General features: G+C 36.6%; 1 protein-coding gene and 1 non-coding gene across 17 annotated transcripts in view; both read left to right on the top strand.

The window, feature by feature from the left end:
- Nucleotides 1-15,785, top strand: part of Cep290 (centrosomal protein 290) — an 89,191-nt gene that overhangs the window by 25,703 nt on the left and 47,703 nt on the right. For 11 of the 16 annotated variants that reach the window (XR_005486624.2, XR_005486625.2, XM_039079085.2 and 8 more), the window contains 10 exons: nucleotides 2,314-3,072; nucleotides 3,300-3,392; nucleotides 3,654-3,738; nucleotides 4,328-4,470; nucleotides 5,144-5,308; nucleotides 6,166-6,315; nucleotides 7,719-7,834; nucleotides 11,286-11,388; nucleotides 11,477-11,707; nucleotides 14,945-15,118. Coding sequence is in view for 14 of the 16 variants with exons in the window: in XM_039079085.2 (XP_038935013.1) it covers nucleotides 2,314-3,072; nucleotides 3,300-3,392; nucleotides 3,654-3,738; nucleotides 4,328-4,470; nucleotides 5,144-5,308; nucleotides 6,166-6,315; nucleotides 7,719-7,834; nucleotides 11,286-11,388; nucleotides 11,477-11,707; nucleotides 14,945-15,118 (2,019 nt within the window). In the remaining 2 variants the exon portion in view is untranslated. Of the gene's footprint in view, nucleotides 1-2,313; nucleotides 3,073-3,299; nucleotides 3,393-3,653; nucleotides 3,739-4,327; nucleotides 4,471-5,143; nucleotides 5,309-6,165; nucleotides 6,316-7,718; nucleotides 7,835-11,285; nucleotides 11,389-11,476; nucleotides 11,708-14,529; nucleotides 14,596-14,944; nucleotides 15,119-15,785 lie in introns of those variants that run through there. The other 5 variants (NM_001135755.2, XM_039079091.2, XM_039079092.2 and 2 more) reach the window with 3 other exon arrangements.
- On the top strand, nucleotides 13,284-13,364 carry Trnap-ggg7 (transfer RNA proline (anticodon GGG) 7). The gene has a single exon. It is a non-coding gene; the product is annotated as a tRNA-Pro (tRNA).

Below are 15,785 nucleotides of genomic sequence, written 5' to 3' on the forward strand. Positions count from 1 at the left end.
TGTATCCATTCCTCTGTTGAAGGGCATCTGGGATCTTTCCAGCTTCTGGCTATTATAAATAAGGCGGCTATGAACATAGTGGAGCATATGTCTTTGTTTTATGTTGGAGCATCTTTTGGGTATATGCCCAGGAGAGATATAGCTGGGTCCTCAGGTAGTGCAAATGTCCAATTTTCTGAGGAACCTTTTGACTGATTTCCAGAGAGGTTGTACCAGTGTGCAATCCTACCAACAATGGAGGAGTGTTCATCTTTCTCCACATCCTCGCCAGCATCTGCTGTTGCCTGAGTGTTTTATCTTAGCTACTCTGACTGGTGTGAGGTGAAATCTCAGGGTTGTTTTGATTTGCATTTCCCTGATGACTAAGGATGTTGAACATTTTTTTATGTGCTTTTTGGCCATTTGATAATCCTCAGCTGAGAATGTTTTGTTTAGCTCTGTATCCCATATTTTAATAGGGTTATTTATCTCCCTGGAGTCTAACTTTGTGAGTTCTTTGTATATTTTGGATGTTAGCCCTTTATCAGTTGTAGGATTGGTAAAAATATTTTTCTAATCTGTTGGTTGCCGTTTTGTCCTAACGACAGTGTCCTTTGCCTTACAGAAGCTTTGCAGCTTTATGAGATCCCATTTGTCGATTCTTGATCTTAGAGCATAAGCCATTGATTGGTGTTTTGTTCAGGAAATTTTCTCCAGAGTCTTCCCCACTTTTTCTTCTCTTATTTTGAGTGTATCTGGTTTGATGTGGAGGTCCTTGATCCACTTGGACTTAAGCTTTGTACAGGGTGATAAGCATGGATCGATCTACATTCTTCTACATGTTGACCTCCAGTTGAACCAGCACCATTTGCTGAAAATGCTATCTTTTTTCCATTGGATGGTTTTGGCTCCTTTGTCAAAAATCAAGTGACCATAGGTGTGTGGGTTCATTTCTGGGTCTTCAATTCTATTCCACTGATCTACCTGCCTGTCTCTGTACGAACACCATACAGTTTTTTATCACTATTGCTCTGTAATACTGCTTGAGGTCAGGGATGGTGATTCCCCCAGAAGTCATTTTATTGTTGAGAATAGTTTTAGCTATTCTTGGTTTTTTGTTATTCCTGATGAATTTGCAAATTATTCTTTTTAACTCTTTGAAGAATTGGATTGGAATTTTTTTTTTTTTAATTAACTTGAGTATTTCTTATTTACATTTCGAGTGTTATTCCCTTTCCCGGTTTCCGGGCAAACATCCCCCTAATCCCACCCCCTCCCCTTCTTTATGGGTGTTCCCCTCCCCACCCTCCACCCATTGCCGCCCTCCCCCAAACAAGCACGTTCACTGGGGGTTCAGTCTTAGCAGGACCAAGGGCTTCCCCTTCCACTGGTGATCTTACTAGAATATTCATTGCTACCTATGAGGTCAGAGTCCAGGGTCAGTCCATGTATAGTCTTTAAGTAGTCGCTTAGTCCCTGGAAGCTCTGGTTGCTTGGCATTGTTGTTCATAATGGGTCTCGAGCTCCTTCAAGCTCTTCCAGTTCTTTCTCTGATTCCTTCAATGGGGGTCCCATCTCAGTTCAGTGGTTTGCTGCTGGCGTTCGCCTCTGTATTTGCTGTATTCTGGCTGTGTCTCTCAGGAGTGATCTACATCTGGCTCCTGTCAGCCTGCACTTCTTTGCTTCATCCATCTTGTCTAATTGGATGGCTGTATATGTATGGGCCACATGAATGGGTGTTCCTTCTGTCTCTGTTTTAATCTTTGCCTCTCTATTCCCTGCCAAGGGTATTCTTGTTCCCCTTTTAAAGAAAGAGTGAAGCATTCACATTTTGATCATCCGTCTTGAGTTTCATTTGTTCTAGGCATCTAGGGTAATTCAAGCATTTGGGCTAATAGCCACTTATCAATGAGTGCATACCATGTATGTTTTTCTATGGTTGGGTTACCTCACTCAGGATGATATTTTCCAGTTCCTACCATTTGCCTATGAATTTCATAAAGTCACTGTTTTTGATAGCTGAGTAATATTCCATTGTGTAGATGTACCACATTTTCTGTATCCATTCCTCTGTTGAAGGGGATCTGGGTTCTTTCCAGCTTCTGGCTATTATACATAAGGCTGCAATGAACATAGTGGAGCACGTGTCTTTTTTATATGTTGGGGCATCTTTTGGGTATATGCTCATGGATTGGAATTTTGATGGGAGTTGCACTGAATCTGTAGATTGCTTTTGGTAAAATGGCTGTTAGGTTATAATAATTGTTTTTGCTTGCTTAAATAGCATGGTGATATGAAGATTGATTAACAAGACATTATTTACTTTGAATACAGATTACGAGTTCAGCTAACACAGAGCTGCTCCATAGGAGACCATCATTCAGTGTTGTGCAGTCAGATCGCAGTGAGACAGAGGAGAATCTGACCACACGCTCACTGTCAAGAATGCTCTCTGGAATTCACCATAGCGTAGACAGTGCAGTGGAGCCTGTCGTCTCTTTAACTCGATGCTCCTCATTTATGCAGCTGAAAGACAGCAATACAACTCCAGAAGCTATTACAATAAGGGAGATTTTTAAAGCACCATGTCTCCGATCTTTGAGAAACCTAGAATCGTTAGTCAGTACCTTCAGTAAGGACAGCAGTGAAGAACTAAGTGAATACTTATGCTCCCTCTCTGATGACTGTGTGAAGAGAGGCTCAGGAAACCATCGAGCGCTAGAGAAAACCAGGTTCTTACAGAAGCGCAGTTCATCTTTTCCAGCATCACCAATAGCTGCTGAATTAATGCAGAGATATTCACATAGGCAGAGCTCTGCAGTATTTCCTCAACAGTCGTATGCACATGAAGTGCATAAAGTAACATCAGAAGGTGACCAGGCCCACTCTCAAATAAAGTATGCTGATCTCAGTTTGAAAGACAATAAAAGACAAAGTGAATCATCCTCCCAAACTGAGATGTCGAGAAGTAAGAGCCAAATTAATCTTTCAGGTCTTGTGCCTGTCATTGCTCAGTCCAGAGCATCTCTGGTACATCCCCGTGAAAAGCTTCTAGGGCAGCTACAGAGAGAGCTAGTACTCCTTAGATCTCAGGTGAGCTTTCTTCCAAATACATCCATGCAATCATTCTGTTACTACTACTGCTACTACTACTACTACTACTACTATTCTTTTACCAGAGTTCTCTAAAAAGTTCTGGGAAGATTTTACTTAACATATTAACACTCATTTGTAACAGATCTATATTTTTAAAAAATCTAAAATCACAGTATATTTGCATTGAACTTATTGACTCTCCTAATTATTAAATATTTCTTTAGAATGAAACCATAGCACAGGATTTATCAATCCAAGAAGAGCAGAGTAGAAATGCACACTTAGACCTTGACCATCAGAGAAGCCAGGAAGAACAGGTAGTGTAAAGATCGGCCTTTACAAGCAACCATATAGTTGGTACTAAATGGAAAACTCCTATACATCTCCCTATGATCTGCCATGGGAGTATGGGCGGAAGAGGTGGTAGAAAGGTGGCCTCTGGACTTTATTTTATAGCTGCTGTGCCTCTCTAGCCTGTTTTCTGCTGTGTTAAACTTGAATTGGTAAAGCATTGTTTTAACTTGAAACACATTTATTACTGAGATATCTTACAACACATTTTTATTTTCTTTGTTCAGAATGAATTTCTTTCAAGAGAATTGATTGAAAAGGAAAAAGATTTAGAAAGAAGTAGGACAGTAATTACTAAATTTCAGAATAAACGTAAGTCATTCTTACCTCTTTCTTTTCTTCACCTACTTTTTAAATCTTTAATTACCTTTATAATAGTCAGCTTAGTCTGTGTTACGTATCTTTGTGTCTTACACTGCTATGTTTATTGTTATGCTTGGTGTTTATGAAAATATCTGTCACATATTTTGTATGCTCAAGTGAAGGTAAATGTTATAAACATTTAAATATTTTAATAGGACAGAGTTAAGCCATATCTATCTATCTATCTATCTATCTATCTATCTATCTACCTACCTACCTACCTATTACCTACTTACCCACGTGTCTATATGTGTTTACTTATAAATGTTATATATTTAAAACGTTTATATATATAACATGTTTATATATAAATGTTTATATATATATATAAATGTTTATATATATTTGCATATGTACATTACTAAAATCGGTATAGTGTTTAATTCAGCTATTTATGTTGAATTTATAGTTGAATTTTTTATTTCCATTTTTGTTTTACTAATATTTTTCTATTTGAAATGGCTGCCATGAGCATGAAATAATATAAGATGTAGGAAAAAAAATCTATGCATTTAATGTGAAAAATTTATAATCACAGTAAAAGAATTAGTTGAAGAAAATAAGCAACTTGAAGAAGGTATGAAGGAAATTTTGCAAGCCATTAAGGACATGCCAAAGGATTCTGATGTGAAAGGAAGTGAAACATCTTTAATCATCCCAAGTCTTGAAAGACTGGTTAATGTAAGTTGTGTTTTCATGTTAATGTCTGCCTTCAGCCAAGCCATCACCTGTATTGGTTTCATTTTGATGCTGTGATAAAGTAGTCAGTTAAAAAGCAACTTAAGAAAGAGGACAAATATACATTGCAGGGATAGCCTATTTTGGCAGCAAATGTGTGGGGCAGGTGCTAGTGACAGCTCCTCATGAGTCCACAGGCCACAGCTCCTCACTGAGGCCACAGGCCACAGCTCCTCATTGAGGCCACAGGCCACAGCTCCTCATGAGTCCACAGGCCACAGCTCCTCATGAGTCCACAGGCCACAGCTCCTCATTGAGGCCACAGGCCAGCAGACTGTGTGTCTACTTGATAGATGCACAAGTGAGGACATGGACATGGAAGGCGTCAAAGTGATTTGCTCAGCTAATAAGAAACTGGCTCATATATGGGTGCTGATCATTTTCTAATCAATAAATGTTTACTAAATGTTATATATTTTAATGAAGTAATCTCTATGTAATGATATAGCTGAACTTAAATTTTGTGACTATTACATTCATCTGAAATGTAAATAACATTTTTATTAGACATGGCAATGAGCATGGAAAGATGGTTAGTTATTTAAAGGCATATTTTTCTTGACTATGACTTTACTGTGTTTCATTGCATTTCTAATATATAATACAAATGTACAAGGCTATGGAATCAAAGAATGCAGAAGGAATCTTCGATGCTAGTTTGCATCTGAAAGCCCAAGTTGATCAACTTACAGGAAGGAATGAAGAATTAAGGCAAGAACTCAGGGAATCTCGGAAAGAAGCAGTAAATTATTCCCAGCAGTTGGTAAAAGCAAACTTAAAGGTAACAATTTTATTAAGTATAAGAAAATCTTAAACCTGTGACTGTAGTTTTAATAGGAAACTTTGTAAAGACAGTGCTTTGGAGGGGAAGATGTTCTTTGTGTTCTTTCAACCCTAAGACCACATTTTTTAGAGATTGTGAAAAATGTTTCTAGTCTTTGGTAATTTCATTAGTATATTTTGATCATATCCTGTCCACACACTTTCTTCTCAGGTTCTTCTTAAGTTCATGTTTATTCTCCGTCTCAAAACAACAGCCTTAAAAAAACAAAGAACCATGGAATATGGTTTGGGATAGAAATCTAACAGTAGAGCATGGTGCTTGCCCTGGAGTATGCTTGATATCCCCAGTGTTTCTCTGCTAAAGAAAACAGATTTTTTTCCCCTCTCCTGGCAGCTACCAATTAGAAATAGGTTTTTTTCTCGGGGTGGAGCTTCATGATAACATCCTTTCCTCTGTGCTGGGGCTTTTTCAGGCTTGCTCTTTTGCAGATGTGGAGTGTGCTGTCACAACTGTCTTGATATATTCTTATGTGCTATGCCCTGCTGAGTTTAAAAATGCTGTGTCCTAGAAGCCGTCCACAACAATGGGTCCTTATGATCTTCTGCTCACCCTCCCACAGAGATCCTTGAGCCCTGTTTTGGTTGAACATCCCAAAGTTTCTCACCCTCTGCACATTGTTTTTTAAGAAGTTATGTGGAAAACTAAGTTCCTTGTACTATAAAAGAGACATAATAGCTCTAAATCTTATTTTAGGCATTTCTAAGAAAAATTAAAGCTTTAATTAACTCATGTCAATATAACTCTCTGCTTTGTACATTTCCTAAATGTGATAATCATTCCTGGGTTGTTTCTAGATTGATCACCTTGAGAAAGAAACAGACCTTCTGCGTCAATCTTCAGGCTCCAATGTAGTTTACAAAGGCATAGACTTACCTGACGGGATAGCACCATCTAGTGCCTACATCATCAACTCTCAGAATGAGTATTTAATACATCTTTTGCAGGTACCTAAAATTTATGTCTTAATGACAGTTTTGGTAGTACGTTTCTGAATTTAGTCTGTGAATTCCTTTGAATTCTCAGAGTAAACAGATAGATTGTTAGTAGATAGTGAGTCAGCTAGACTAATACAGAGGAGTTTATTCCATCTACCCACAAGTAAAATATGTTCATGATATTTGTTCATTTGTGAGTTACACATATGAACTATAGAAGACATGAGGCGTTATAAGTAGCCAATATAAAGTAGATGAGAATGTGTGTTTATTGATGCTTAGAGAAGTGAGAGAATGAAATGCTAAGGGTTGTTGCTGTTCGGCGCTGTTATTAGAATTGTCTCTTTTCTGTTAATCATGAGAAAACGTTGCAAGTACACTTGGCTTCCACTTCCCTTCCCTGTGTAAACTGTTAGATGGTCACAGGAAATTGAAAGGGTACTCTATTATACTACTTGCCCTGTGCTTGCTTTACTGCTTGCCTCTATATAATGGATTAAAAACACTGTGATGAGGTGTTTTTCAAATTTTCATATAAAGTTTAATATCTACAACATCATATGCCCTCTAATTGTACTTAGAAAAATCTGCTCAAAACCAACAAAATGAATTTGTAATTGTAAGCATCCCACTGCTAGATTATCCATTGGTGTGATACTCGAGTCATACTTACTGACTGTTTCGTGGTTTTATTATTTGGGCATGACATTAATCTTGTCTGTATTTGAATTTGTATGCCCTCAAGGCAGATTTCTTTAAAGCATCTTAGGTCACAACACTTAAGTACATGGAAATATTAATAATTGATTTTCATAGGGATACTATCAACAAATTACAGCAACCTGGTATTGTCATGCTTGATCTAAGATTTGTGGTTTTTATTTTTATTTAAAAACAAAAACAAAAACAGGGATCCGCACGATGTCTCAGTGTGTAAAGCACCTGGTGCCAGCCCCAATGACCTATGTCTGTGTTCAGTCACTGGGACCACATGGTGGAAGGAGAGGGTACAAGTGTTCATCTGACCTCTAAATATACAGAGTACATATTTAAATATCACAGTTTTACCATATTTAAAAAGAAATAGGCTAATTTTAATAGAGGCACAGAGTGTATGTTGGCAAAAGAATATGTGACTAATAGGAGTTGAGTATTTAACTTGTCAGTCTGATAAACAGTTGTGCCTAAGGAGAATTCTGTATCTGGTATTTCATGTGCTTACTGCAGCTACCATGTTTAAAAGAATGATTTGCTTGTTTTATTGAACTTTTTATGTGTCATTCTTTTTACCTTATATTAAAATGTTGAAAATAGGAAGTTTGACTAATCATTTTAGAATATGAGTGTGTACTTTTTGGATTCCAAATATAGTATAATGTTATTTACACTCCTTTTTATAAACCAAATTGTAGGAACTAGACAATAAAGAAAAGAAATTAAAGCACTTAGAAGATTCTCTTGAAGATTATAACAGAAAATTTGCAGTGATTCGACATCAACAAAGTTTATTATATAAAGAATATCTAAGGTATTTATATTTTCAGAACTTTATTATAAATATAGTTATAGTATTGCACTGACAGTCACAAAAGAAAGTATTGATCCTTCTTCACATAACAACTGTCAAAAACATGCTTAAACATGTTTCTAACTAGTTTAGTGATCTTAACTCTCGTTATCTGGGATTAATAAGAGTTTAATCAGATTTCAACATTAAATGTGAGGCATTGAGCAAGTTGCTCTGCCTTTCTGTCTGTGTCTTAGTTTCTCCTTGTGAAATTCTATGATAGTAATTCCAGTCCTAAAGGGTTATAATGAAATCAAGTGAATGCAGATGAAACTGTCCAGGCATAACTCAACCAGATCTTAGTTAGCTATCATTGTTCACTGTCATCACTGTGGAGAACTGTTCGCAGGAAGCTAATGTACGTCCTCTTGACTCTCTCATCCCACGTTAGTGTTAGTAGGAATTATACTTCATAATCAATGGTGATTTTAAACATTTATAGCAGCAGCTGATTCTCAGGAAACCCAGAGGTAGAGGATGGGTCAATTTGTATGGATATTTTGTTTCTATTGTGGTTATAAAATAATTCCAGACCTTCATAGAATGGGGATTCATGTTCATTGAAGAAGAGTAACGTGTTTTTCCATTTTGACCCTATCTAATCAAAATTAAATCACATGTTCAAATCAAAATCATTTAGTGGCAAAAGTAATGAAATGGGAAAAGTAATGATGTCACTAAAATTGGTCCATGGCATGAATAACTGCAACAATGACTTATATAATTTTCAGTGATCAATTTGGATTTTTTTAATTGATAACTAAGACTAAGCATGTACAATATTTTGATTTGTGTAAAAGTAAATAAATCAACTTGTTTAGTATCTTTATTATTCTCTATTGCTTTATGGTGAGAGCACAATCTACTAATAAATTTTCAAGTGTGCATGTAAGGAATATACGAAGTCACAATATGGTACAATAGATTTCTTGAACCTTTTTCTCCTTTTTGGATCCTTTACATACCTTCTTTTAAATTTAAAGGTTTCGTTCAGTTGTTTAAAAATTCTTCTCATATAATATATTTTGATCTTTGATCTCCTCCAACATACACTCTTCCCTACCAAACTGAATTTATATCTTTCGTTCTTTTACTCTCTTTCTCTCTCTTTAAAAACAATAACAACAAAAATGAAGTGAATACAGTGTTCTATGCCTAACCAAGAAGCAATTTGCATTTGACACTGACTAGTAAGGAGAAAGTCAGTTTTCTTCAAATCTAATGATTTCTAATGTTTGCATTTTAAATGTTTTGAACATATTCATTGCTCATATTTAAGAGTTAGGCCAGAATTTTGAAAGTTGATTTTTTTCAGAATCTGTTTGGAATATTATATTTATATTCTCTATCAATATTTCTTCACAGTAATTGACTTATAAACTCCATGTTCTAATTAAAGTCACATGCTCATTCAGACATGTGTGCATGCTCACGTACACACACACATACTTCATGTACACATTGTTTTAATCCATTGGGTGTGCTGTAAAGCTCGTACCAACGTCATTTCTATATGAATCTTTTAATGTTTGAATGAGGTTTCAAAGAACCCTTTTTCTTTTTTTTTTTTTTTTTTTTTTTTTTTTTTTTTTTTATTAACTTGAGTATTTCTTATATACATTTCGAGTGTTATTCCCTTTCCCGGTATCCGGGCAAACATCCCCCTCCCCCCTCCCCTTCCTTATGGGTGTTCCCCTCCCAACCCTCCCCCCATTGCCGCCCTCCCCCCACCAGTCTAGTTCACTGGGGGTTCAGTCTTAGCAGGACCCAGAGCTTCCCCTTCCACTGGTGCTCTTACTAGGATATTCATTGCTACCTATGGGGTCAGAGTCCAGGGTCAGTCCATGTATAGTCTTTAGGTAGTGGCTTAGTCCCTGGAAGCTCTGGTTGCTTGGCATTGTTGTACTTTTAGGGTCTCGAGTCCCTTCAAGCTCTTCCAGTTCTTTCTCTGATTCCTTCAATAGGGGACATATTCTCAGTTCAGTGGTTTGCTGCTGGCATTCGCCTCTATATTTGCTGTATTCTGGCTGTGTCTCTCAGGAGCGATCTACATCCGGCTCCTGTCGGTCTGCACTTCTTTGCTTCATCCATCTTGTCTAATTGGGTGGCTGTATATGTATGGGCCACATGTGGGGCAGGCTCTGAATGGGTGTTCGTTCAGTCTCTGTTTTAATCTTTGCCTCTCCCTTCCCTGCCAAGGGTATTCTTTTTCCTCATTTAAAGAAGGAGTGAAGCATTCACATTTTGATCATCCGTCTTGAGTTTCGTTTGTTCTAGGGATCTAGGGTAATTCAAGCATTTGGGCTAATAGCCACTTATCAATGAGTGCATACCATGTATGTCTTTCTGTGATTGGGTTAGCTCACTCAGGATGATATTTTCCAGTTCCAACCATTTGCCTACGAATTTCATAAACTCGTTGTTTTTGATAGCTGAGTAATATTCCATTGTGTAGATGTACCACATTTTCTGTATCCATTCCTCTGTTGAAGGGCATCTGGGTTCTTTCCATTTTCTGGCTATTATAAATAAGGCTGCGATGAACATAGTGGAGCACGTGTCTCTTTTATATGTTGAGGCATCTTTTGGGTATATGCCCAAGAGAGGTATAGCTGGATCCTCAGGCAGTTCAATGTCCAATTTTCTGAGGAACCTCCAGACTGATTTCCAGAATGGTTTTACCAGTCTGCAATCCCACCAACAATGGAGGAGTGTTCCTCTTTCTCCACATCCTCGCCAGCATCTGCTGTCACCTGAGTTTTTGATCTTAGCCAATCGCACTGGTGTGAGGTGAAATCTCAGGGTTGTTTTGATTTGCATTTCCCTTATGACTAAAGATGTTGAACATTTCTTTAGGTGTTTCTCAGCCATTCGGCATTCCTCAGCTGTGAATTCTTTGTTTAGCTCTGAACCCCATTTTTTAATAGGGTTATTTGTTTCCCTGCGGTCTAACTTCTTGAGTTCTTTGTATATTTTGGATATAAGGCCTCTATCTGTTGTAGGATTGGTAAAGATCTTTTCCCAATCTGTTGGTTGCCGAAGAACCCTTTTTCAAATGATGTCCTAAAGCTTAGAATGTCCTGTTTTCTCTATTTCCTTTTTTTTTTTTTTTGACCCAGATATTGTAGACTAGCCTTATATATTTCGTGTTTGGATGAGGATTGAGGTATTAAATATTTTAAAGCCATAGGTCAGGGCAATGGAAATAATTTGATAAAATTGTGATGTTTCCTTTAATTTATTAAAATAAATTGAGTGAAAATTTAGCATTTTGTTTGTCAAATGGTAAGTAGGAAGTCTTCTGTTCTGAGAAGCTTTAAAGCTCTCCTAGTCTAAACATATCCCTTGTGTGGTTAAACATTTTATTCGGTTACCTTTATTCTCTTTATCATTGTTACTGCATTTATTACAGTGAAAAGGATGTTTGGAAAGCAGATTCTGAGATGATAAAAGAGGAGAAGAGAAAGCTGGAGGATCAGGCTCAGCAGGACGCTGTGAAAGTAAAAGAGTATAATGTAAGCACAACTCTGAGCACCGCTCTGTCAGCCAGGGAAGGCGAGGGTAACTAGAGTCACTCAGTAATGTCGCTGTGCTTTTGTCTAGAATTTGCTCAATGCCCTTCAGATGGACTCGAATGAAATGAAGAAAATGCTTTCAGAAAACAGTAGGAAAATCACGGTTCTGCAAGTGAATGAGAAGTCCCTCATCCGGCAGTATACAACCTTAGTGGAGATAGAGCGGCAACTTAGAAAAGAAAACGGGAAACACAAGAATGACGTCATATCCATGGAAGCCGAAGTTACTGAAAAAATTGGAAATTTGCAGAGATTTAAGGTATTTTCTCCTTATTTTTTTGCTCAGTAACTTTTGGGTCTGAAGATAGTAAGGATCGTGTGCATATGTCACCAGGGTTAGTGGTTAATGTTTATTGACATTTGCTCTAATTACTTCAGCCATTTTTTGTAGGACTTTTTAAATTGTTGACATTTCTCTCCTAAATATTTCTAGTGTACATCTCTACAATGGAAAGCTTTTGTTTACACAACTGTAATAATGTCATTTTACTGCAAACACTGACAGTATTTCCCTGTTTTCTAATGTATAGACTATATTCAGTTTTCTTTGGTTTCTTGGATTTGATGATAAATAATGCATTTATTGGATTTAATGGTTACAGGTCCTAAACCCAAATACAGCAACCTATTTTGCTTCATTATACTTTTCTCTCTGAAGAGAATTAATTGATTGGTCTATTTTATTTTGATTTTATCAAGTTCAACCTGAGGCCTAGGTTTGATTCAGTTTTAGCAAGAATAGATCTTAAACAGTAATCTCTGTTACTTCAAACGATATCATGGTTTGGATGGTGTTTTGTGGGGAATTATATAATTTTTGATGGATAACTTCATTTTTAAGTGGTAAGATTTTAGCATGATTTAAATAAAAGATTCTTTTCTATTTTTCTCAATTATTGTAGCATTTTCCCATTATGTTAGTGCTTTTCCGTTCTTTTGGAAGTAGAAAACTTTTTGTCATTAGTCAGGGCATCTTGTATTCTGGAAGTGTATCTCCCACTGAGAAGGCAGGATGAATGTGGTCTCTCCTCACCACCAGTTACAGAAGGCAGTTGTGTGCACATGTGTACATGTGTAGGCAGGTGTATACATGTGTGTACAGGTGTAGGCAAGTGTTAGCGAGTGTGTGCGCTCTGCTTCTGGAATAATTTCTTTGTTTCCTCATAAAGTTCTATGGTTATCATGAGAGGTTCACAGACTTTTAAACAATAGGCACATCTTACTCAAACACTCACTTGTTAATCCTCATTAGGAGCCTTTTGATGATGTCTGTTTGTTATTGTAGCAAGGATCCATTGCTCTCTCTTTTTTTTTTTTTTTTTTTTTTTAACTTAGCTTGATTTATTTTCTGGGACAATGAGATTTTCTAGACCTAACATGCACGCTACTTCTGCTCAGTTATAAAATAATTTAATTTCTTCAAGTACCTTATTTCTTTGTAGAGATGAAAATATTTACATACCAAGAACTTACTATACAGTGTCATTGCTTTTGGGATGTCATTGCTGCTAATCTCTTTCCTTGGACAACATATATTTTTAGAATATGAGTTCATATTTAACTTTGTATTCTTACGTTTATCATTTTATAGACAGCTGAAAGAGTAATTTTTGTAGCTATCGTATATTAATTAAAAATAATAACAGCTGTAACACTTTTTAATATATCCTAAAATTGCTTTAAAGTTCTTATGTTCCTTGGAATCTATTTCACTGACCATGAGTTGGCAAAAATAACATATTCTAGTAAGTTGAAATGATACTTGTTTTCTTCTTGGTTTAATTAAATATTAGGATTTTTTTGAACTGAAATGGAATCTATAAAACATTTATATTTTCGGGGTTGGGGATTTAGCTCAGTGGTAGAGCGCTTGCCTGGGAAGCGCAAGGCCCTGGGTTCGGTCCCCAGCTCCGAAAAAAAGAACCAAAAAAAAAAAAATTTATATTTTCAAAAGATTTAGTGTGACGTGTCTAGCTGCTGCCCCTGCCCTGCTATCAGGTAACAGAATATCCCGTTGGTAGCTCTTCTGAGACACAAGCAGAAGTTGGGAATGATTACCCATTCACATGCATCTGGACCTTCGCCTGAGACCTGCTTCTCTCAGATGGAGGAAGTTTTCACACTTACAAATGTTTTTATTTTTATTTTGTGCCTTTTATAAAACACTGGACTCTTCTGGAGTTTTTCCAGTACAGAGAGTGTGAAATATATAAGCAGGGTTTTCCCCAGCTGCTTCCTCTCCTCACTCACAGTTTTGGGGTTCTTGATTTTTATAATAGAAAATAAGAAAAGGAGATGTTTTAATGGAAACAAAACATAATTCCATGTCTTTTCTCCAGCCTGCCTCACACAATGAAACCACATCCCTATAAGGTAGATTAGTATACAGTGTATAGTTATTTTCATGGGAAGAAGCTGTTCAATTACATATGAAGTTCACTATACTCAGGAGTGAATTAGAACTGCAAATGTCTCATCTCTTCTTCATCATTTCGGTTATTTATTGCTCCCATGATTTCATTGTGCTTTTCTGTCTAACCTCTGCTTATCATGAAGCATCTCACTGGAAAGAACTGGAAAGAGTCCCAGTACCTTGTTTTGTGTTAATAAAACCACTTCATGCCATTCATTAATGACTTTTCGGGGCTGTCAGAGAATATTGTGTTACTCCTCTTCCAAAGACTCTACTAAATACTTAGGATAATTAAACTGAAAAACAGGAAGAATTTGTTTTGGTTCAGCTACTTGAAGGTTTGGGAGTATGACCTCATTACCTTTGGATTGTGGTGACACAAGTACATCATGGTAAGAGGACAGGTAATAGAGGCCTTCTCACTTTATAGGCAATCGTAATAAAAAGAAAAAGAGCACAGAGAGACAAAGGTGCCATAATTACCTCTTTGAAAGCACATCCCAAGTGATCTGAGACTTTACACCAGACCCCACATCTTAGTTAGTGCAACTTCCTGGTAGCACCGTGCTGGAGAATAAGATTGTAGCATGTGTCTTTGGGGGAATATTCTATATTAAACTATAGCAAACAGGAAATAAGTAACTTAAATCTTTATTGTTACTATTTAGATATTTTAATCACTCAACAACAGGAACCAAGACCGAGTTTGTGTCACTTGAAGAAAGCAGACATAGGTACTGTTAGTTCATGCTAATTTGTAAACTGCCAAATGCTTAGTGGCTTTTAATCTTCTAAGACTTAGAAAAGGTATCTAAAGATGGTTTCTGTTTATTATACTCTCTCAAATTAATTGTACTTCCTCTTACTGTGAAAGCTTGTGAAAAGGATTCATTTAAATTCTTAATTAAAACTTTCCAAATATTGTTTCCTATATGAAGGGATAGCATAGGAAATAAATTATATATTTTCAAATGGCTTTCAACTATTTTGCTTTCAACTGAATTATGTTTTTTAAAAAGTGACTAATGCTTTTCCAGAAAAAAAAAATGAGCAAACTTAACTTAGTGTATTCTCTTTTTTCAGGAAATGGCCACCTTCAGGATTGCAGCTCTTCAGAAAGTTGTAGATAACAGTGTTTCTTTGTCTGAACTAGAACTAGCCAATAAACAGTACAGTGAGCTGACTGCGAAGTACAGGGACGTCTTGCAGAAAGATAACATGCTTGTTCAGAGAGCAAGTAACTTAGAGCACCTAGCGGTGAGTAGCGATGACCCTTAAACCTTGTTATTCAAGGCATTTTATTTTCAGGGAATCCTGCGGTCTGTAGGAATTTTGCTCATTTCAAATGATTAAAATTGGTTTCAATTTATCAATTATAGCAGAGATATGATAATAGTTATAATCTATTGTGGTTTGTCCTAGATATCAGTGCATACACCAACATGTGACATACTATCTACTTATAATTGCAAATGATTTGACGGTGACTTCAACTAGGTCATCCTCTTATGGCTCTGGTATGATTTACCTGAGTCAATTTTCTTTTACAGCACAGATAGGATATTGTAATTAAGGAGCAAAATGCTATTAAGTACCCATTTCTTTCTTTTCTGATCTTCTTTCAGAGGCCCTAGATTCTATTTCTTATGATGGACTTATCTGACTGTGGATGCATTATTAGTGGCATTTCCTAGACATTGGATGACTGTTCCAGTTCTCCATCCTTTTATGTTATAGAAATACTGAAAATCAGGGAGGGGATGAAGGACATGGCTCAGTATATAAAAACACTTATCTGACAAGTAATTTGGGCCTTGGAATGCATATGTCTTAGTTTCTTTTTTGTTTCTACAATAAACCACTTCAATAAAACAACTTTAAAAAGGAAGGGTTTCTTCTGACTCACAGCTCATGGTACAGTGTC

This window comes from Rattus norvegicus, chromosome 7, assembly GCF_036323735.1.
Source record: "Rattus norvegicus strain BN/NHsdMcwi chromosome 7, GRCr8, whole genome shotgun sequence".
NCBI lineage: Eukaryota > Metazoa > Chordata > Mammalia > Rodentia > Muridae > Rattus > Rattus norvegicus.